The sequence below is a fragment of the Dasypus novemcinctus genome, chromosome 17, assembly GCF_030445035.2.
Source record: "Dasypus novemcinctus isolate mDasNov1 chromosome 17, mDasNov1.1.hap2, whole genome shotgun sequence".
In the NCBI taxonomy this organism is placed as follows: domain Eukaryota; kingdom Metazoa; phylum Chordata; class Mammalia; order Cingulata; family Dasypodidae; genus Dasypus; species Dasypus novemcinctus.
In genome coordinates this window covers 33,871,493-33,894,099 of record NC_080689.1, presented here as the reverse complement: position 1 = coordinate 33,894,099, position 22,607 = coordinate 33,871,493, and the positions used below count along the sequence as shown (strand labels likewise).

The following is a 22,607-nucleotide window of genomic DNA, read 5'->3' as shown; positions in this document are numbered from 1 at the left end:
GTGGGCAGAGAAGGCTGAAGAAAGTCAAGAGATGATGGTACCATGGAAGACAAGGGAAGAAAGTTTTAGGGGGAGATGATGATCAATAATTAAATAATTAAGTACGGCAGAGTGGTTTGGTAAGATAAGGACTGAAAAATGTAACCAGTTATCCTTTCCACATCACAATCTGGAAAATCCACATAAAATGTTTCGGCCTTCTCTTTGTACTAGAGTAGTCTGAATTTTTAATTTTCCTTTTATGGGGTGTTTACAGTACCTTATTTTAAAATTTTAAAATTTGGGTATGTTTATGGTATTAAAAGATAAAATATGTTGATATTATACAATACTATACATTTTATGCATTTCTGAGTTTCTAAACTTTTTATTTGTTATCTGCTAACCATTGCCTGTTGTCTGTGGCTTCCACAAAAATTCCCGTTTAATTTCTTATGCCAACCTGCGATATAATGAAACCTCGATGGGAAGAGTCACTATGTGGAAGGGATAACTGTATTGCTAATTAGGGAATCATTGCAGATCTTTGTGATACCATTTTCACCAAAGTGTGGAATAGAAGCCAGGTGACAAGTGATTGAGGAGTTAATGTGAAATCAAGAAGTAGAGGTATTGAGTATTGACAACTGAAGTTTTAGAGGGGCTTGGTTAAGGTGAGGAGAGGAGCTGACCCTTAGGCAATGACTTTTTTTTTTTTTTTTTTTGCACTGTTCCTAGAGGTACTGCAATACCTGATCAATAATGTGTGGAGTGGATGGAGCAAGCTCCTATTCTATGTCCCTGCTCCAAAAATCCATGTAATATATTGTTCTCAGGTAGAGGACGTAACATATTAAACTGATAAGAACAGATACGATATTTGATCTCAGCCAAAGCGCCAATAAGTGATGGGCAGTGACTTTCTAAGATGAGTGAAACCAAACAAATAACTGATTTTAAGTATATAGAAAAGTATAAAGAATAAGATAAGGAACAACTATCTTCATACAGTAAGCATTTATTATCTGGTTCGTGTTAATTCATCTCTGAAGGAAGAGAAAAGAGTTGAGAAAAGGGTGTCTTTAGCATTCTCAACTAAATTTTGTCCTTTAATTTTGTATTCTTACTTTAACTTTTCAAAATGGCATCATGTAGTATGTTTTCTGAACTTTTCTTTCTAGTCAGCCCCATATAAAACTGGGAGCAAAGGCACCAAAGCCCAGAGAGCAAAACAGTTGGGATTAGAAGTAGCAGCCAGGACACTGCTTGAGAATCCAGGGACGCTCAATCTGCTTTCTTATATTAGACCCAATGTGAAAGGTATGGACTTGTCTTATAGAAATCATTCTGTTTCATTCTCTCTCTCTCCTTTTTTTTTTTTTTTTACCTTGAAAAGTTGTGTTAAAAAATTGTTTTCATTAAGTAATAACTTTACAAAAGAAAGTTATAGCTGATAAGGAATAAGTAAAGCTAATAAAACAAATTCCGATCTACTTACTGCTTAGCTATTCATTCCTCTGAGAGAGTACCTGTTCTGGTCTTTTGCCCATTTTTCTTTTGAGTTGTTTCCTTTTTCTTATTAATTTATAAGAATATTTTAGATATACCTTGCCATTTATGTGTGTTACAAATGTCTTCTCCCAGTTCATAACTTGGTTTTTCATTTTCTTTATGCTGTTTCTAGATAAATAGGTCTTAATATTACTATAGTTAATGAGTTAATCTTTTAAGATAATTGCTTTTTTCAAAGAAATCCCTTCATATTGCAAGATTTTTAAGGTTTTCTGTGTCTTTGATTTTATTCTGTTTCTAAAAATTTAAATATAAAAGTTGTATTTATTTTTTAAAAAGTATTCCAACAATTCTCACGTGCATGAATTTACTCTCACATTTCTACTCTCCAGTAGTAAAGAGTTTTGTCTTTTTCGAAAGTTTACTTCCAAGTGTATCTTCCTGTCCTTGGGTGTGTACCTGGGCAGGGTAGGGGAGGAAGATTTTTAAGAAAATCCAAGGAAAGTGGCAACTGACATATGTCAAGATGCACTGGTTTTATTGTCAAAACAGAGCCCTAGATTGAGAGCCTGCTGGGTAAGATTGGCTTTTTTCAGAAGTTCTCTTTTAGGATTGAATAGGGAGGTTGATACTCTGATTCTGTTCCCTACTCTTGTTCTACTTTCTTCTGGCCTTCTGTTGATTCTTTAAGCTGGAAAGCTTAAATATCTGTAGGGGGCACTCTCTGATAACAAAATCCACAGTTTGTGTCAAACTGTAGAGAATCATAACATTCCTTAACATGTTTTTGTTTTAACTAATTCAGCAAAGGTGAATTTGTGACTTATAAAGTTGAATATGTCTGTAAAAACAAAAATATCTGTTCATACACCAATACACATATCTTGATATGTTTTGATAAGAGTAGTAATGAAAACAAAATGCCACATAGGATTATTTGAATTAGAGGTGGGTTGGAATAAAGGGCAGTAATGAAAAGAAAAAGCTAAATAAGATTATTTGAGTTAGAAATGGGTTGGAATGAGTAAAATTCAAATTTGTTTATTTTTTTATATACATTTATAGTTAGGTTTCAAATTGTTGTAACATTTAATATTTTAATAGTAGCTGAAACTAGGAAGCCAAGCAGCCAGGCATTTTTATTAGAATGGAATGGCAGAGCTTTCAGAGTGTTAGATGCCCAAAGGTTTATTGACTGTTTTTATTTTTGGTTTTCTCCTTATGGCTCTCTTCCTTTCTTTTGCTTCAGTCTTCCAGCCCCTTTGGTACAAAGGTCTCCTTAGTTCCCATACTCACTGAGTTCCTACTGGGTAGGTTTTTTTTTTTAAAAGATTTATTTATTATTTATTTATTTATTAACCCCCTTGCGGCTTGCTTGCTGTCTGTTTTCTGTGTTCATTCACTGCATGTTCTTCTGTGTCTGCTTGTTTCCCTTTGATGCGTCATCTTGCTGCGCCACCTCTCCGCGGGCGCGGGCTGTCAACTCTCTACAGGCACGGGCTGTCAGCTCTCCGCAAGTGTGGGCCATCAGCTCTCTGCGGGCACTGGCCAGCTTGCCTTCACAAGGAGGCCCTGAGATGTGAACCCAGTCCCAGCGCCTCCTATATGGTAGACAGGAGCCCAATCGTTGAGCCACAGCCGCTTCCCTGGGTGGATTTTTGATAACCAAATCTCTTTTGATTGTCGTCTGTGGTGCTGCTCCTGGAATACATGATGATGGACACATGGTGATACTTATAATGGGGATAAGCCAGCACAGTTTTAGCATACTAGCAGATATATCAGGTCTGTCTCTTTGCCTCACTCCCTCTGTACTTCACCCTAATCACAAAGGTAGAAGAATCATAATTCCAAACTAGCAAAGTACTGCTTTCTAAAGTTTGCTTGGAATGTTTTTCCCTTCTCTCTGCCTCCTCATTCTTTATACTGCACACATATACATAAACACCCTTAATTCTATTACTATTTTTCTAAAGAAGCAGCATTTTTATTATTCCTCAAAGGAAAAAAACAGATATTTCTGGGTTTTTTTCCCCCCAGGAGAAGACACTTCTTGCTTACCAACAAGAATTTGATCTGAATCAAATGTTATATTGTGCCACAAATGGACTATGTCCTAGGATATCCACAATATCCCTATATTGTATACCAGGAGGACTAGCTGATTGTTCTGTTGTGTGTATGAAGAGGTAGCCTTGGGGAACGCCTGTTTCCCATATGCGAGATCCCAGGTTCCATCCCTAGTACCTCCTAAAAAAAAAACCAAACAAACAAATGAAAAAAATCAACTCAGGGGAGATGATGTAGCTCAGTGGTTGAGCACCAGCTTCCCACATACAAGGTCCCGGGTTCAATCCTAAGCCCTGGGATTTTTTTTTTTATGAGAGCTAGCCTTAGTGTAGATAAAGTGAAAAGAAATGTTGGCTCTTCAGTTTTGGTTACAGCTGAGGAGGTTTAGAGATTCCATAGCTGGAGAGATTTTACTACAAAGTAAAGGAAACAATTTTCTGGTTCTGTGGACCTTATTTCCTCCTATTTCCACTGAGGCGCTAAACATTTGGAACTCCTGTTATTTTTGGCTATATTAAGCCCAAAAGATAAATTCTTTTTTATCAGGGAAAGGAGCTTTTTCATACACACAGGATTCTTCCCTTTCCAATCCTTTTCTTCCTGGTTAGACTGAGAGGGAGGGGGGATGTAATTTGAAGGAACTTCCCAAATGATTATGACAATTTCTACTTCCACTGAGAACCACTGCTCTAAAGGTAGATCAAAATACCTCCCAGCATTAATTTTTTTGAAACTTTAATGAGAGATACTCTGTGCCCCAACTATTCTAGGTGATTTACATATACAAACTTGTGCGTCTCAAAGGTGGTTTGTTCTTGAAAATTTCCTCAGAGGGAAATTCTCTTAAAATGTAAACAGAATTACTGTGAATTTCAGTGACCAAATTTCTTTCTTTAAATTTCTTTAAAATTGAATACAGTTATTTCAGCACTTTACCTCAGTTATTATAATACAACCCGAAAAGGCCTTTTCTCTTTATAAATTACTCTCTAATAATTTACATTATTTTGTTCTTTTTGGCTTTTGCATCTATTACTCATTAAAACTCCCCAGGGCAAAATATGATACTCAGTGTTTTCATAATTGAGGTGTTAATACAAAAACTACCAAGGACAATAAAGATTAAAGAAACAAAAGAAAAAACGTAAATGCTTTTATGGTGTAAGTTGATATCATATGGGCTATGATTTTAAGATTTTCTGCTGTAAATTAGCAAACCAGAAACACTTAGAGAAAACTAAATGCACCAAGTGACACATTATTCAACTCTGAAGATGACCAAGCATATGGTGGCTCTTGTTTTGTGCAGGAAGTGATTGCTTACAAGACTTGAGAAATTAAAATGATTAATAAAAAATGTAAATAAATGCATCATAAGCCAAAGTAGGGATATTAATAAAATTGATTGTGAAGAAGAGATTTTGTAAGTGGAACGAAATGGTATATCCATATGAGTTATTAACACATATTTCCCATAACTTGTTTAATCTTTGCAACCACTACATGAAGGAAGTACTATTACTGAGACACAGAGAAATCAAGTAACTTGCCCAGAGTCACACAGTTGGTAAGTGGAGGAACCAGGATTAGACCAGGCAGCTTGCTCCAGAGCTGCCATTTTCACCACTAGGATATATATTATGTAAAGGGTCTGTATTACTGCTTTTAGAGATTCATTTTTGATGCAGAAGGAAGCTAGTCACTGCTTTGATCCCCTTCTGTCTTAAGTTTGTCAATTTAAGGTTTTATTTTGACTGGAATAAATTTATTGTGATTTAATTATAGACTTTAAAACTAATCTTACAGGTTTTGTTTTTGTTTTCCCTATTACCCTTCTTCTAAAGGGCTTTCAGCCCTCCAGGATATTGAAACAGGAGTGCAGCATATTTTGGCAGACATGATTGCTAAAGACAAAGACACGCTTGACTTCATTCGGAAATTGTGAGTAACTCTTTTATAGAGTTTTCTGCTTTGTGGAATCATGCTGTTAAGGTTAGTGCTAACACTAGTGTTCATTAAAATCATTTCTTTTCAGACTCCTTTTTTAGTAGCAGAACTCTTTGTTCAAACAACAGAACTCTACTATATAAAACAGATAAAAGGAAAGTTGCTTTAATTGAATTCTGGGCAGGGAGCCTTGGTGTCTGCCTACTCGCCCTCCTTAGCTGAGGTTCTTCAGGGGAGAGTTCTGATGAACCCAGTTTAAAAATCACTGCATCAGACAGTATGCACTAGGCAGTAATTCATATTCATTTAGAGTGGGTGGCATTAGTTTTTAAACATATGATGTATATACTTAATTTTATAATACTTCATTTCTGTTGTTTACCTTCAATTGGATTGACTTGAGAATATGTAATAGTAGGTATGAATAAAAATGCTGCCTTCAAGATGAATTTTAGCTGATGGGCAAGAACATCTTATCCATGGTATCACTGTATTAGTTTGTAAGAGATTGAAATTCTTTGACCTAGACCCTACTATGGCTTGTGGATTTTATACATCATAAAAAATAAACAAACCTTAATTTAAAACCCTCTTTGTGTACTCTTTCTCTTCTGTGAATAAGAGAAGACATGTTTCTGTTCTTCCTCTCTGTCCATCTCTAGCTGTGTGGGCCGTGCAGAGGAGAGGAAAGATGGAGATGAACTAGGTGACTACTGATATTTGTCAGGGCTTTTATGAATGCAAGGGGGAGAACTTTTTTTATTTTCTTAGTGACCCTAGCAGGAATGAGGGAAAGCTGGAGAATTGATCAGATGTTTAAATATGTTTTTTAAGTAATTATTCTGCTGAGACTTGGCTAAGTTTTATAAATTGTTATTGGGTACTATCTTGAAATGTCCTCATGTTTCTCTTCTTTTTACCTTTTAAGTAGCTGTTGACTACCTAACTCACTGGTTAGAACAGGAGGATATGTAGACCTGAGTTATTGGTCTGATTCCTGTAGGTAATTTTGGTCTCTTGCATGTCTGCAGATGGTATCTGAACTCCTGTACGCATTTTGTGGGGGTTGATAAATTAATAGATCATTAGGACCTTTGTTACTATGAATAGTTGAAGAGTTGGGTCCTCTGATAATGGATTAGTAATACTATTTTCATAGTTGGGCAGCATTTAAAAAAACCAACCCCAAACTCCCTTGATATTAGTGTAACTTTTTTGCTATTTTTTTCTCCCAGTAAGATGTTTCTTCACTAAAACATATAATTTAACAGTTTTTTGAACATTTGTCTATCTGAACAGGTGCCAAAATAGATACATTTGTATCCAATCATCTCTTGCAAAAGTATCCTCAAAGAAGGTAAATGATAAAGATGTTGATAAGTTTCTGCTCTACCAGAATTTTTCATGCAACATAAGAAACATCCAACATCATCAGGTAAATAAGGAAACTGATAATGAATCATAGTAGTAATGATAATAGTTTGGATTTACCTGTTAGTTTACTTACTAAGGATTTAAAGAATATTAATCCATTTTCTTTTATCTTTATATAAATTCTTATAATATGATCATTTCCCTTTTTCACAAATTTTGATCTTAGAACCCAGAGAAGTTAATGATACTAAGAATTATTAGTATAGCTAACAACATAATGACTCAAATATTTTGAATCTCTGGCTGGTGATCTTTCCTGTTAAACTCTCTTTTCCACTATATTTGGATTTGAGCTCAAATGTAAATCAGAGATAATTTGATTTAGAATAAAATAAAATGTGAGAGCTCTCAGTTAATTGTATCATCTATTTTTTAATAGTCATGGTATTATCCCAGTTTTCAGATTTCATTTTTCAGTTTTTTATGTTTTTTCTGAAAAATTTTTTCTGATAGGCTACATCTATATTATGGAATATGGCTTTTACCCTATAAAGGAAAAAAAGGAGTTAAAAACCAAAAAACATAATAATAGTGGCTTTTGTATTTACTATGTGGCAACATTTGCCAGTGTTCTTTATTTCTTCATATGGCTTTGAGTCAAGTGTCCTTTCACTTCAGTTTGAGGGACTCCCTTTAGCTTTTCTTGTAGGGAAGATCTACTTGTGATTAAATCCATCATTTTTTTGTTTATCTGAGGTTGTGTTAATTTCTCCTTTGCTATGTGTTCTGCTTAATAAAATGCTTTGCTGATGCTTTGATATATATATTCGTATAAAGATTGATATGATGACTTAAGCATAAGAAAGCAATACACAGATATATATTATTTATTTTATTAAACTTCTGTTAATAATTGGGAGAATATGAAATAACCAAAGGATTGTCCACAAACTGGGGTCCAACTGCTGTATCATAATCCTTTACAATATACATATATATAGATATAGGCTCACCAAACTGAGGGACACGCCAACTTTCCTGGCCCCATGTCTGATCAGAGTCCTGATTGGATGTACTATAAATACATCTATATATCTCTATATATCTATCTATCTAGTTTAATAAGTATACTGGGAATTAGATTGATAAACAAGAATAACATAGTCAAAAGATTAAATCAATATTGAATAGTCACAAAGTGACAGAAAAATAGAATAGTCTTACATACAAGCTTACCAACATCTAGCTCACTGCTGGGAAGTCCTGAATCAGCAGCCAATATCAGAATCTTGATTGAAAGTAACACCTGTGCAGAGTACCCTCTCCCAGGGTTGGACTTCAACTGGCCTGACCAGGGACTGTCCTTTTCATTGAGTTCATAATCAAAGAACTTGATACTATAGAATGCCATCTTGCAAGTACTGCATCAGTTCCTGAAGAATTGGCCAGCATCCTCAGCAAGGAACACAATACTCCCTGGGCAGTGCGTTCCAAGGTCTATATGTCAGTCCCCCAAAAAAGTGGCCAGCTTTCCCAGATAGGAACATAATACTCCCCAGAATGTACCCTATCTGTTCTTATTTGTTACAAAATATCCCCCAATATACCTACTGTTCTAGTTCTCATCATTCCTCCTAAAATATGAAAAATGCTGACCAGAAAGGCATTGGTTTGCTGATTAACAAAGTTTCCTGCATGGTGTTTCACTTTTAGGTTTGAACAATACTCACTAAATTTTTTCCCAGTACACTCTGCAAGGATAGATGGGGCAGATATAGAATGCTTGGTTGATAATCTTTTCTTTCAGCATTTCAAATATGTTATCTCATTGCCCCTTTTTTCTAGACTCCATGGTTTCTAATGAGAAATCAGCTGTTAATCTTATTGAGCTCAGAGAACATGTAACAGGATAAATATGAAGAAAAATATACCCCATCATATATTGATTACACTAGCAAATGCAGAACACAAGGACAGAATTTCGAAAGCTACAAGAGAAAAGCAATGTGTTAACTGCAAGGGAATCCTGATATGATTGAATGCTAAATTCTATCAGAAACCATTGAGGCAAGAAGGCAGTGGGTTGAAATACTTAAAGTGTGGAAGGGAAACAACTGCCAGTCAATAATTTTGTATCCAGCAATACTCTGTTTCAAAAATGAGAGTGAATTAAGAAATTCTCAGATAAACAAAAGCTGAGGTAGTATATCTGCCTCATTAGACCTGCCCTACAAGCAATGCTAAAGGATGTTTTTCAGACTGAAATGAAAAGGCACCAGACAGTGGCTCAAAGCAGCATAAAGAAAGAAAGAACTGCAGGAAAGGTATCCATTTGGGCAATTATACATTCCAGTTTGTATTGTTGGTGTGTAACTCCACTTCTTACTTTTAACAGGTGTAAAATACAGATACATAAATGTTAAGGATAAATCCAAGTTTTTGGACATACAATGTATAAAGATATAAGTGGTAGCGAGTACAAAAGAATGGTGGTAGGGGGCAGAGTGTTATAGGAAAAGTATATGTGCATGCTATTGAAATTAGGTTGGTAACAAGCCAAATATAATTGTTAAATATTTAGGATGTTTAATTTAAACCCTATGGTAACTACAAGGAAAACAGATGAAAAATATATCCAGAGAAAAATGAAAAGGCACTCAATATGGTACAACACAAGAGAGCAAATAAATATAAAAGTGGGCTCTAACTGAAGTGAGGGACAAAAAAAATACAACTTACACAGGCTAAATAGTAAGATGGCAAAGAAAAGACATATTATCATTAATTACTTTAAATATTAACGGATTAAACTTTATAGTCAAAAGGCAGAGATTGGTGGAATGGATAAAAAAGCATGGCCCAAGTATATGCTGTCTGCTAGAGGCTAACCCTAAAGTTAAAGCTACAAGTAGGTTGATAGTGAAAGGAAGAAAAAAAATATGCCATGTCACCAATATTAGTAGAGTTACCCAAGAGTGCTGAGTTGACCATACTAATATTGGTAAAAATAGCCTGTAAGTGAAAAAGTTATAAGGGACAGAGATGGTCATTACTTACTGATACAGGGACTAATTCAACAGGAAGATGTAATAATTATAAATGTATATGCACCTAACGGCAGAACAACAAAATATGTGAAGCAAAAACTGACTGATTTTAAAGGAGAAATTTATGGTTCTACATTAATAGTAAGAGACTTTAACATACCATAACTGACGTTTTCATGCTAGGATCTTGAGAGCTGAAGATAGCAAAGAAGAAAACAGTGTGTATGTGTGTGTGTGTGTGTATAATTTTACCTGACTTGAAATACTCACTTCCTGGAACTTTGGGTATTGAGGTTAGGAAGTTAGTTCCACATGGCACTGCCTTCCAGGAAGCAGTCATTAGAGAAATCAGCATTTTTTCTTGATGAAAACACTTCGAAGATTGGAAATAGAAGGAAACTTCTTCAGCTTGATAAAGGGCATACATGAAAAGCCCACTCTAACATTCTACTGAATGTTGAAAGACTGAAAGCTTTCCTTTTAAGATCAGGAGACAAAACAAGGATGCCCACTGTCACCACTGTTACTCAGCATTGTCCTGGAAGTTCTTGCTAGAGCAATTAGGCAAGAAAAAGAAGTAAAAGGCATGCAAATAGGAAAGGAAGAAGTAAAGCTTTCCCTATGTGCAGATGATATGATCTTGTATACTGAAAATCCTGAAAAATACACAACAGAGCTCCTTGAGCTAAATGAATTCAGCAAAGTGGCAGGGTACAACATCAACACTCAAAAATCAGTAATGTTTTTACACACAGGCAATAAACAATCAGAAGAAGAAATCAATAAAAAAATTCTAATCACAATGGCAAGTAAAATAATTAAATACTGAGAATAAATCTAAGAATCTAAAGACTTGTATACAAAAAACTACAAAACAATGCTAAAAGAAATTAAAGAAGACCTAAATAAATGGGAGGATATTTCGTATCATGGATTGGAATACTACATATCATTAAGATGTCAATACTGGGTGGGAAGCAGATGTGGCTCAACTGATAGAGCTCCTGCCTACCGTGTGGGAAGACCTGGGTTCGATCCCTGGGACCTCCTGGTGAAAAAGGTGAAGAGAAAGCGTGCCCGCATGGCAAACCAGTGCCTGCGTGAGTGCCCGTGTGGTATGCGAATACCCGCATGGTGAGCCAGTGCCCTGTGCAAGTGAGTCATGCAGCAAGATAATGACACATCAAAGGAGAGACAAGGGGAGAGTCAAGGTGAAGTGCAGCAGAAACCAGGAACCGAGGTGGCACAAATAAATAAGTCTTTAAAAAAACAAAAGATGTCAATACTGGGAAGCGGATGTGGCTCCAGTGATAGAGCTTCCACCTACCATATGGGAGGACCTGGGTTCGATCCCTGGGGCCTCCTGGTGAAAAAGAAGAGAAAGCATGCCTGCGCAGTGAGCTAGTGCCAGCATGGTGAGCCAGTAGGGACACGGGTGCCCATGTGGTGAGCTAGTGCCCGCACAAGTGAGTCATGCAGCAAGATGGTGACACATCAAAAGAGAGATAAGGGGAGAGTCAGGAACTGAGGTGGTGCAATTGATAGGGAACCTCTCTCCCTGTCAGAAGTCTCCAGGATCGAATCCTGGTGAATCCTAGAGGAGAGAAAATGAGAAGAGAAGACAACACAGACAGCAAATAACAGCAGACTAGGAGGGGAAGGGGAAGGGGAAAGGGGGAAAATAAATACAACCTTAAAAAAAAAAAAGATATCAATCCTGCCCAAATCAGTTTTTAGATTCAGTGCAATCCCAATTAAAATTCCAACCACCTTCTTTGCAGAAATGGAAAAGCCAATCATCAAATTTATGTGGAAGTGTAAGGGGCCCCAAATAGCTAAAGCCATCTTGGAAAAGAAGAATGAAATTAAAACTTATTACAAAGCCACAGTAATCAAAACAGCCATGGTACTGACAGAAGAACAGACTTATAGACAAATGGACTTGAACTGAAAGCTCAGAAATCAGCCCTCAGGTTGGTAGCTAACGATTTTTGACAGGGTGGCAAAGATTACTCAGTTGGGAAAGACTAGTGTCTTCAACAAATGGTGTTGGGAAAACTGTTTCTCTATATTCCAAAAAGAGTGGGATCCCTACCTCACACCATGTATAAAAAATCAACTCAAAATTGGTAAAATACCTTAATATAAGATCCAGATCTGTAAACCTCCTCTAAGAAAACGTGGGGAAACATCTTCAGGACCTTGTATTAGGTGGTGGTTTCTTAGACTTTACACCCAAAGCACAGTAGCAAAAGAAAAAATAGATAAAAGGGACCTCATTAAAATAAAATACTTTTGTTCCTTAAAGGTCTTTATCATGGAGGTAAAAAGATAACCTAGACAATGGGAGAAAATATTTGGAAACCACATATCTGATAAAGGATTAATATCAAGTATCTATAAAGAAATTCTTCAACTTAACAACAGAAAGACAACCTGGTTAAATGTACAAAAGACTTGAGCAGACCTCTCTCTAAAGAAGATATACAAATGGACAGAAAACACATGAAAAGGCGTGTGTATTAGTCAGCCAAAGGGATGCTGATGCAAAATACCAGAAATTGGTTGGTTTTTATAAAGGATGTTTATTTAGGGTAGGCACTTACAGATACCAGGCCATAAAGCATAAGTTACTTCCCTCACCACAGTCTGTTTTCATGTGTTGGAGCAAGATTGTTGCCGACGCCTGCGAGGGGTCAGGCTTCCTGGGTTCCTACCTTCCTGGGGCTTGCTTTTCTCTGGGTTCAGGGTTCGTTGCTTCCCAGGGCTCCAGCTCTAACATCAAAACTCCAACATTAAGAACCTTCAACTCTGTCCTTTGCCATGCCTTTTATCTGTGAGTCCCCACCCTTTGGTACAAGAGGTTTACATAATTACTTAATCAAGTAAACCTATGAGTCTAACATAATCTAATATGCCCAGAGGAGAAGATCAGTTTACAAACATAAGCCAATATTTCTTTTTGGAATTCATCAATAATATCAAACTGCTACAGCGTGTCATCAAGAAAAACGTATGAAAACACTAATGAGGGAAGCGGACGTGGCTCAACTAATAGAGTGTCTGCCTGCCATCTGGAGGGTCCAGGGTTTGATCCCCAGGGCCTCCTGACCCATGTGGTAAGCTGGCCCACGTGCAGTGCTGCTGCACACAAGGAGTGCTGTGCCATGCAGGGGTGTCCTCCGCGTAGGGGAACCCCACGTGCAAGGAGCGTGCCCCGTAAGGAGAGCCTCCCCATGCGAAAAAAATGCAACCCGCCCAGGCGTGGCATTGCACACACAGAGAGCTGACACAGCAAGATGACACAAAAAAAAGAGACACAGATTCCCAGTGCCACAGAGAATGCAAGTGGACACAGAAGAACACATAGCGAATGAACACAGAGAGCAGACAACGTGGGGAAGGGGAGAAAAATAAATAAAATAAATCTTTAAAAAAAAAAACCGATGAGATGGGTTTCATCTAATTTCATACCATTAGAATGGCTGCTATTAAAAAATAAAATAGAACAGGAAATAACAAGGATAAATAAAACATGATATATACATACAATGAAATATTATTCAGATGTAAAAAGGAATAATGCCCTAATCCTGTGACAACATGGATGTACCTTGAAGACATCATATTGAATAGAATAAGCCAGAAACAATAGGACAAATATTGTATGATCTCACTGATTTGGAATAAGTAGTATAAACAAATTCATAGAGTCAGAATCTGGAATATAGTTTACCAGGGGGTGGATGAGGATAGGGAATGGGAAGTAAAAGGCCTGCAACGTACAGGGTTCCTGTTCGGAATGGTGGAAATGTTTTGGTAATTGATGGTGGTGATCGTAGCACAACATTGTGAACACAATATATAGCACTGGAATATGTATGAATATGATTAAAAGAGGAAATGTTTTATTATATATATGGTAACAGAAGAAACATTAAAAAAACAAATTCATGGAAGTATACTATATAAACAGTGAGCCCCTAAGTTAAATCATGGACTTCAATTAATAGTACAGTTATAAAAATGTGCTGTCATCAGTTCTAACAAATGTTCCATACCGATGCAAGGTGTCAGTGATGGAGAGGTATATCGGAATCCTGTATTTTATACATGACTGTTCAGTAAACCCACAACTTCTCTAATAAAGGGAAAAAACAAAAACCCAAAAAAAACCCACAAACAACGACAATAAAAAACAGAAGGTGGGCTGCGTTTAGCCCTTGAGCCGTGGTTTGCTGATCCTTGCTCTCGTGTATTCTTCAAGAAGGGTAAATGTGTACAGTTTTATTTGAGTCCTGGTACATTGAAAATTGTGTTTTGTCCGGTGATACTTGAAGGACAGCATAACTTGGTATATTTCTTTTTTGCATTTTCTTGAGTTTCTTGAATATGTGTTGCTTCTCTGTTGCCCGCATAGTATATTGCTTTTGAAAAATCTGATGTACGTCTAATTCTCTATCTTCTAGCAATGCTGAAGATGTTGGCCTGTGTTTATTTGATCTCTTATTGATTTGTAAGTTTTTTGTGGGGAGGGTGAAGGAGAAATTTTTAATCAGGAGACTGCCATTGTTTTTTAAACTTGGAAGGCCAAAATAAGTCATTTTGAGTTGCTTTAGTTTTGCTGTTCTTTAAGGAATGTTCCAATATGGCTTAAAACAATTTCCTTTTAATATATCAATTTGAGTTTAAATTTCTCCTTGGCTGTTGCTGGGATTGTGGTTTATGACAAGTTGGCTTAGAAAAAAAATGAGGAAAATGAAGATTGTAATACATACATCACTGATAGGTAAGAGAGTTAAATATTGGAACGTATAAAGTACTTAGATGACCAATTAGTAAGCACTCAATAAATGGTAACAAGTATTAGCTATTAAACATTTCACTTATGATTTTACATATCTGTATTTAACTTAAGATCTTTCCAGTATAAAAAGTTCACCTTTCCATCTCCAGATGATAAAAAACTTCAGTTTTTTTGAAATAAGATTTTTAGATTACCAAAGTCTTTTCCTGTGAATGTGATAGACTTTGTACCTATAATTTATTTTTGAAGTGTGTGGTATGATTTAATTTACTAGTGAGGTAGGTTATTTGAAAACAGTGTAAATAAATCATTATTTTTGAATAAATTCTTGAAAAGTAAATAAATTCATACAGCTCTAGGCTGGATGGTCTCCTTTACAAATACTAACTGGCTAAATTTATATATATATTTTTAATCATCAGTCTTTGCCATATATGTTTGCACTTAGATTCTGGCAATGAACCGTGGAGAAAATTTGAAGATACTTACAGTCAAGATCAACATTTCTGATGGAGTAAAGAACGAATTCTGTAGGTGGTGTGTCCAAAACAGGTCTGTTAATAGGTTTTTGTAATAAACTTTCTTTTTTTTCCCCTTCAAAAATAACACAGTGAGATTGCTGATGTCCTTTAAGTTAAAAACAAAACACAACAAAAGCAGCAAATGTCAGAACATGGCTTTATCTGTATTTTACTCACCACTCCAATTGAATAATTGGTAGTATTATTTAATCTGTAGTATAACATGTCATGTTAGTATGGTATCAGAATATATAATTTTCAGTGATGGTCTGCAGGTTTCTCTTAGTATTGATTTTTTAAAAAAATTATTTAATTTTATTCCCCTACCCCTACCCCCACCCCCCCACTCCTATGGCTCCCTTGTCTGTCTGCTTGTCTGCTTGTTACCTTTAGGAGGCACCGGAAACTGAACCCAGGACTTCCTATGTGGAAGGCGAGTGCCCACCTGCTTGAGCCACTTCCACTCCCCAGTATTGATTTGATAATTCCTGGAGCTAAAATACTTCTCTGGGAATTAAATGACTTCCCGAGGAATTTTTCTGTAAATACATTTGAATGACTGGAGATGCTTACTTGATAAGTGTTTTCTTCATTTTTTCCCTCTTTGTCCCTCCTTTTCTTTCCTCCCTCCCGTATACTTTTTTTTAAAGAAGGTACTGGGGATTGAACCTAGGATTTCAAACATGGGAAGCAGGTACTCAACCACTGAGCCACATCTGCTTCCCAATGAAAGTTGGTTTCTCATTTGTTTGTTTTTAGGAAGTATTGGGGATTGAACCTAGGACCTTGTACATGGGACACAGGCGCTCAACCACTTGAACTATATCGCTCCCCCCATATACTCTCCCATTCAAGTTCTGTGCTAGATGCTGGGGATCAGCCTGTAAACCAGACAAAAATAACTTCTGTCGATGGTGACAATATAGCTTAATAAGGAGAATGCTGAGCAAATAGTTATGAGCAAGTTGAGTGTTGGAAAGGAGAAGTGCAGTGTACCATGAGAGTTTATAACTGGGGATCCCAGCATAGTCTGGGCAGGGAATATATGTAGGTCAGAGATAGAAAGAGAGGGTGGAAGAAGTGACAAGAAATGAGAATTGAGATACAGACACAGAAAAGATAATATATTGATTTCTAGGCACTCTGAAGGTTTTGTTCTCTATCTTAAGGTTGATCAGAAACCAGTAAAGGGTTTATTGATCACTTTACAGTTTAAGAAGATCACTTGCTGCCGTGTAGAGAATTATGTATAAGGAACCAAGGGTAGATGTTGAGGCAAGAGGTGATGGTGGCTTGGTCTGTAACAACAGGAAACAAGTAGATAGATTTGAGCAATTGAATCTATAGGACAATGTGTCTGATTTGATGGTGGGTGTGTTGCTTAGGAAGAGGGGTGAATTGAAACATGACTCTTGTATAGCTTAAACAAGGTGGGTAGATGATGGTGTTCTTTACAGACTATCATGTTATAAATATATAAAGTATTAAATAATTGGGCAAAGTGATTTAAATGAAATGCCTGTTATTAAGTTTAGCTGAATGGCAGAGAATAATTTAATACTAACATATTAAATGAAAAATAATACCTAGAGCCAAATTCAGCAGCTGAACAATTTATCTTTTGGAGTGGTGTGTTGCTGGTACTGGAAGGTAAGTATGAGAAAGATTTGGACTCGTGACAGATACTGAAATAGTTATTGTATTTGTGAGAACCCTGATCATCAAAGGTTTTGTATGTGCTTTCTAAATAAAAAAACATGTAAAGGAAAAGTCTTCACAGTTCGTTGCGCATGAATTAGATTGTATAATGACCAGAACTTGTCCTTTTGAGCTTGTGGATTTTTGTGTCTTTGGCTTGCTGAGAGAATTTCTAGTCTCAAATAGAGACCGGATCTATCCCTGTCTTCCTGCATGTTTTCCACAATCATTAAACCAACGATTTTGCTATAATCTTGATAGTTCTATAGGCACTGTTAGTTAGCTAATTAATTACTGTTCTCTAGTTGCATATAGACAAATGGAACTCAATCCTCTCATGTAGTTGCATAAAAAGAATACATAAAACAATAAAAATGCTAAACTAATTAATTCAATATTTGAATAGATTAAGTATTTGCATACTCTATGGGTCAAGGACAAATATGTATTTAGAATAGAGACAATAGTCATTCAGTAGATTTTAATTAAATGTCTTAGGATATTTGTTCTATTCACCAGCCTTCAGAGGCACATATTAAGTCTTATAATTAAAAAAAAAAATTTACTGTGGTAACATATATACAACAAAAATTTACCATTTTAATCCTCTTTCATCTGTAAATTTCAGTGATACTAATTGCATTCACAGTTCTGTGCTACATTACCACTGTACATTATCAAAACTTTTTTATCACCCTGAACAGGAACTCTCTACCCATTAAGGACTAATTCACTATGACCCTTTCCTCTCAGCCCCTGGTAATGTCTTATCTACTTTTGGTCTCTATGACTTTGCTTACTCTAGCTATTTCATGTAAGTGCAGTCATACATTGTTTTTTTGTGTCTGGCTTATGTCACTCAGCATGATGTTTTCAAGATTCATCCATGTTGTAGAATGTATCAGAACTTTATTCCTTTTTATGGTTGAATAACATTATTCCATTGTAAGGGTATATACCACATTTTGTTTATCCATTCATCTGTTGATAGATACTTGAGTTACTTCCACCTTTTGGCTATTTTGAATAATGCTGCCATGAACATTGGTGTACAAATATCTGACTGAGTCCCTGTTTTCACTTATTTTGGGTATATCTGTAGAAGTGGAATTGCCACACACACACACGCACTTTTTTTTTTTATGTACCAGAGGCCAGGATTTACCCTGGGACCTTGTGTATAAGAAGGTCCTACAGTTGGTTTTTTTGTTTGTTTTGCTTGTTTTGGTTGTTGTTGTTGTTTTTCTTTTAGGAGGCACCATGAACCAAACCCAAGACCTCCCATGTAGGAGGCAGATGCTCAACTCTTGAGCCACTTCCACTTCACTGGGCAATATGTATTAACTTACAACATCTCAATGCAGTAGATACTATTTTTTTCACCATTTTACAGATGAATAAACAGTAGCATAGATGTAGTAAGTAAATCCCCCAAGAAAGTAGTAGAGCAGATTTAGAAACCCTTGCAGTCTGGCTCAGAATCTTGCTTTTAACTACTATATTATAAGGTTATCACCTGTGCTTTTGATATATCTATATATTTTAAATATTTCTACTATTATATTTATCATGCTACATATTTGTTAAAATAGTTGCTTCATTGAAAGTGGAATCTCTGTGTCTAATTCATATACTACGCCTCCATTCCCCACATTACCTGTGGCTAAAGGTGATAGTGGTGAATGGCAAGCTGGAAGGAAGGCACTTTCATTCAAATTAAAAAGCAAACAAAACTATATACTGCTCAAATAAAACCCTTTTTTAGAAGGAATTCAATTACTTGCTATTCTCTAACACTTGGTATATCACATCATAAGTGCTTAAATGTTCACTGAAGTTGAGTTTATATCCTATCCTGAGATAAGTAAGGGAGATGAGAAAGCCCCTAAGGTGTTAAGATTTATTAGAATTCCATTGCTTACTAATGGTTTCTCTTTAAAACCAGTGAAGGACAAGGACAGGGATTTGTAGATAGATGAAAACACAGAAGGGGAAGGGCTGAATTTGTCCTTTTTGGTTTGCAGTTTTATCTTATAGTCTTTTTCCTGTGTCCACTAATGTCCTCCGATATTTTATTTTTCAATATGTATACAGATGTAGAGCAGCACAGACTTGAGCAGTAGAGTAGGTTCCCTTCCAGAATGGCAAGGAACAAGGGTTAAAGTAGGGTTTCTCATTTTCTTAGTCTACTTTCATCTTCTGTAAGAGCTAAAGAAATGGGAAAATAAGGACACAGTGCTGTAGTAATTATTTTTTCCTTCTTAACGTTTTTATTTTGAAATACTTTCGAACTTATGACAGATACAAAGATAATACAAATCCCATATAGAGAACTCCATCATAACTCTTAGAATAACTTTTTGATGATTTTTGACACCTTAAGATTTTGGTCATTATTAATAATGATTTAAAGACTCTTTCCAGAAGAGGAAATTTTTTTTCTCAAAGTTTTATGTCTGACCATGGTTACCTGGTTTTTAAAAATAAAAATTCCAGATGTCATAGTCATAATTTCCAGATACCACAACCTCTCTTCACAGTTTATGTTACTTAAGCTTCAATAAAGTCCCCCCCCGCCCCCACTTCTATGTTCCATTCCCCCTCCTGTCTTTCAGAAGCTTTTCCATGGTCTTGTTGTTGTTATATTGGTTTTAGCATGGACTTTTCTTTTTTTGCAGGTGGAGACCACGTAGCTTTGCAAGGCCAGAGTTAATGAAGATCTTATACAATTCACTGGATGATTCTTTCAAACGCCTTATTTATCCTCTTCTCTGTAGAGAGTTCAGGTATGCATCTTGTCTTGTTTAATTTTGGGTACTGTTTATTATTGTATATGGTGGTGCTAGGCCCGTGAAAGCATATGGTAAATATTTGTTGATCCCTTAACTAATCCAAGGAACTAAGTCAGAGTCTTAAATTTAAGCCTGGACTTTATTCTGTAGATACATTCATAAGCACACGTCACAAAACATAGCTCTTGATTACAGGTATACTTTACCAATCTTGATTGTTTAATGTATACCCCTTCCAATTCTGTAAAACCAGTCTTACAACTTTGACAAGCAAGCCAAAATGGTTTTACAGATTAGGGTTTTGACTTGGAAGAAACAAAATGAGAAGTTAATGGATAAGTTAGTTGGAATCACTTTTTCCAAGGTAAGAGAACAGAAGAAAGCATAAGAAAATCAGTGAAGGACATGATAGATTTATTACTAGGAAGAAGAAAAGTTACTTTTTAAAATACTCTAAATGGGATTTGTTTGGATGAATAATTATCAGAATTGATGAACAAATATTAGGAGATTATTAAAGTGACCATCTAACTAGACTAGCAGAAGGAAGAGTAGTAATAAAGCTGAAAATATGCAAAAGAGGTAAAGTGCGTTGTTTTTAGGGGAGGAATGGGGAGAAAAGTAATGTTTGGAGGCAAACCTTCTTTCCCATTTCTCTCCAGCCTTTATCTTGGTAGTCAGTCTTTAGAAACCAGCCACTCCTCATATATTCCTTCCAATTTGCTATTGATTTTCTTCATTCTTGCTTACTGATAGGTTTCAGCAAAGGTTACTTGGAACTGTTGATTTCTTCGACATCACTAGCATGTCCTAGCATCCTGTACAGTGATTGTCTGTTTTTCTTTATCTTGTTTGCTCATGTTGTGTATAATGTCCAGTCGTGCTTTTTGACATTTTTTGAGTATATTTTATTTGAATAGCTTCACTGTATGTGGAATACTTTGAGATTTGATGTAAGCAGTTTAGTGTGGAATTGTTTAATAAATAATCCTTTTCTGGCTTCCATTAACAGTCGGCAAGCAAGAACACTTTCCTTTTCTTTTTGTAAAATGCCTGTGGTTCAAAAGATATATCTTATTTCAGGCTATAAGTTGGTTTGCAGACATTGTCTGTAGATGTGTCTCTTGATAGAAATACTTATAATTATCTGAACAGTAGTTGAAGAGGAAAAATGTTCAATAGATTGTTTTTAAAGAACATTACTTTATTTCTCTAATTAAAAAGAAATTTGTCCTAATTGTAGAAGGCTTGGAAGAATCACTAAAACACAAAGGGAAAAAAAGCAAAAAATCTCATTATTTTACTACCTTGATATAAGCATTGTTAACCAGACTTTTCTCGATGCCTGTATGTATGTGTGTCTATTAAAAGAGATCATATAGAATATATTGTTCTGCAGCTATTTATTCTGTTGACTATGTACTATGTACATTTCCCCATGTTATTAGATATTTTTAAATATATTCTTACAATGTATTTGTTAAGAACTGACTGTGGAGCCAGATTACTTGGATGTAAATGCTGGGTCTCCAAAGGTCAATTAACTAATCTCTCTGTTCACATAATGAATAGTATCTACCTCATAAGGTTACTGGGGGCATTGACTGTGTTAATTCATGTAAAACACTTAGAGAGTTCATTGCTATTAGTAAGTGCTTAGTTAAATATTACTATTAGTTATTTTGCAACCTAAATTTTGATGATTACCTAATATTTCACCATATGCATATGTAATTTCCTTAAATCCCTTCCAGTTGGCCATTGATATTGTTTTAAAATTTTTGCTGTTACAAGTATTGCTTTTGTGAGCATCTTCTTACATATATTGTCATGTACATCTCTTGTTATTTCCTTATGATTAACCATAAGTAGAATTTCTGGGTCAAAGGTAGTACAGTGTTAAGGCTTTTTTTGATTTCTTAGAGAAGTTATACTCATTTGTACTCCCTTCATTTGTTCATCTGAGTGTCTGTTTTCTCTGTAACATTGGCTATTACCATTCTTTTGAGTGTTTGGCAGTTTTTTAGGCAAAAATGGGCCTAAGTAGAAGTTTTATTGGTTGTAGAATATCCAAACAGTGTAGCCTTTGTCTAGTCCATTCAGAGAAACATTGAGCAGAGAAATGTGAGCAATCTTTTAACCAGAAACAGTTTCTCTATTCATAACATCCACCCTACTATTATGTGAGGGCGTTTTTGACTTAGTTCTTACTGTACCTATGTGACAGGTAAAGCATATTGTTGAAATGTTTATTCTGTCCTGTAATCATCTAGCCTGGCACCAAAAGGAGTTATTAATTAATTAATATTTGCATGAAGGAGTGAAAAGTATCAGTCAGGATGCTTTGAGGTGAAAGCAGTAGAAAACCTATTGATTTAAACTATAAGGAAAATTATCATCATTTAAAATGAAGTACTTAGGATTTTATTTAACAAAATATGTCTAAAGTCTATATGAGGAAAACGAAAACTATTGAAAGAAATCAAAGATCTCAATAAACAGAGAGATGGTCAATGTTCATTGATAGGAAGACTTAGTATTGTTAAGACATACTTCCCAACTTGATCTATAGATTTAACACAATACCAGTCAAAATCCCAGCAGGTAATTTTTGTGGATATTGACAAACCAATTCTAATGTTTATGTTGAAAGGCAAAAAACCTGTAATAGTCAACACAACACAATACTGAAGAACAAAGTTGGAGGGCTAATATTACTAGACTTACTATACAGCTTTTTTAAATCATTAAGACAGTGTGGTATTGGTGGAAGAGTAGACAAGTAGATAAGTGGAACAGAATAGAGAGCCCAGAAGTAGATCTGTACAAATACAGTCAAATGATCTTTGACAAAGGAACA

The 22,607-nt window shown here is 35.7% G+C and overlaps 1 protein-coding gene and 1 non-coding gene across 5 annotated transcripts in view; one reads left to right on the top strand and one right to left on the bottom strand.

Annotated features, from left to right (window-relative positions):
• The window catches only part of SRBD1 (S1 RNA binding domain 1), a 261,168-nt gene that overhangs the window by 36,250 nt on the left and 202,311 nt on the right, over positions 1–22,607 (top strand). For all 4 annotated transcript variants that reach the window (XM_004447327.3, XM_023588117.3, XM_004447328.4 and 1 more), the window contains exons 7-11: positions 1,161–1,299; positions 5,406–5,502; positions 6,808–6,943; positions 15,185–15,288; positions 19,634–19,741. In XM_004447327.3, coding sequence (XP_004447384.1) covers positions 1,161–1,299; positions 5,406–5,502; positions 6,808–6,943; positions 15,185–15,288; positions 19,634–19,741 — 584 coding nt within the window. The remainder of the gene's footprint in view (positions 1–1,160; positions 1,300–5,405; positions 5,503–6,807; positions 6,944–15,184; positions 15,289–19,633; positions 19,742–22,607) is intronic.
• LOC111763643 (U2 spliceosomal RNA) lies at positions 698–889 on the bottom strand. Its single transcript, XR_002796478.1, has one exon. It is a non-coding gene; the product is annotated as a U2 spliceosomal RNA (small nuclear RNA).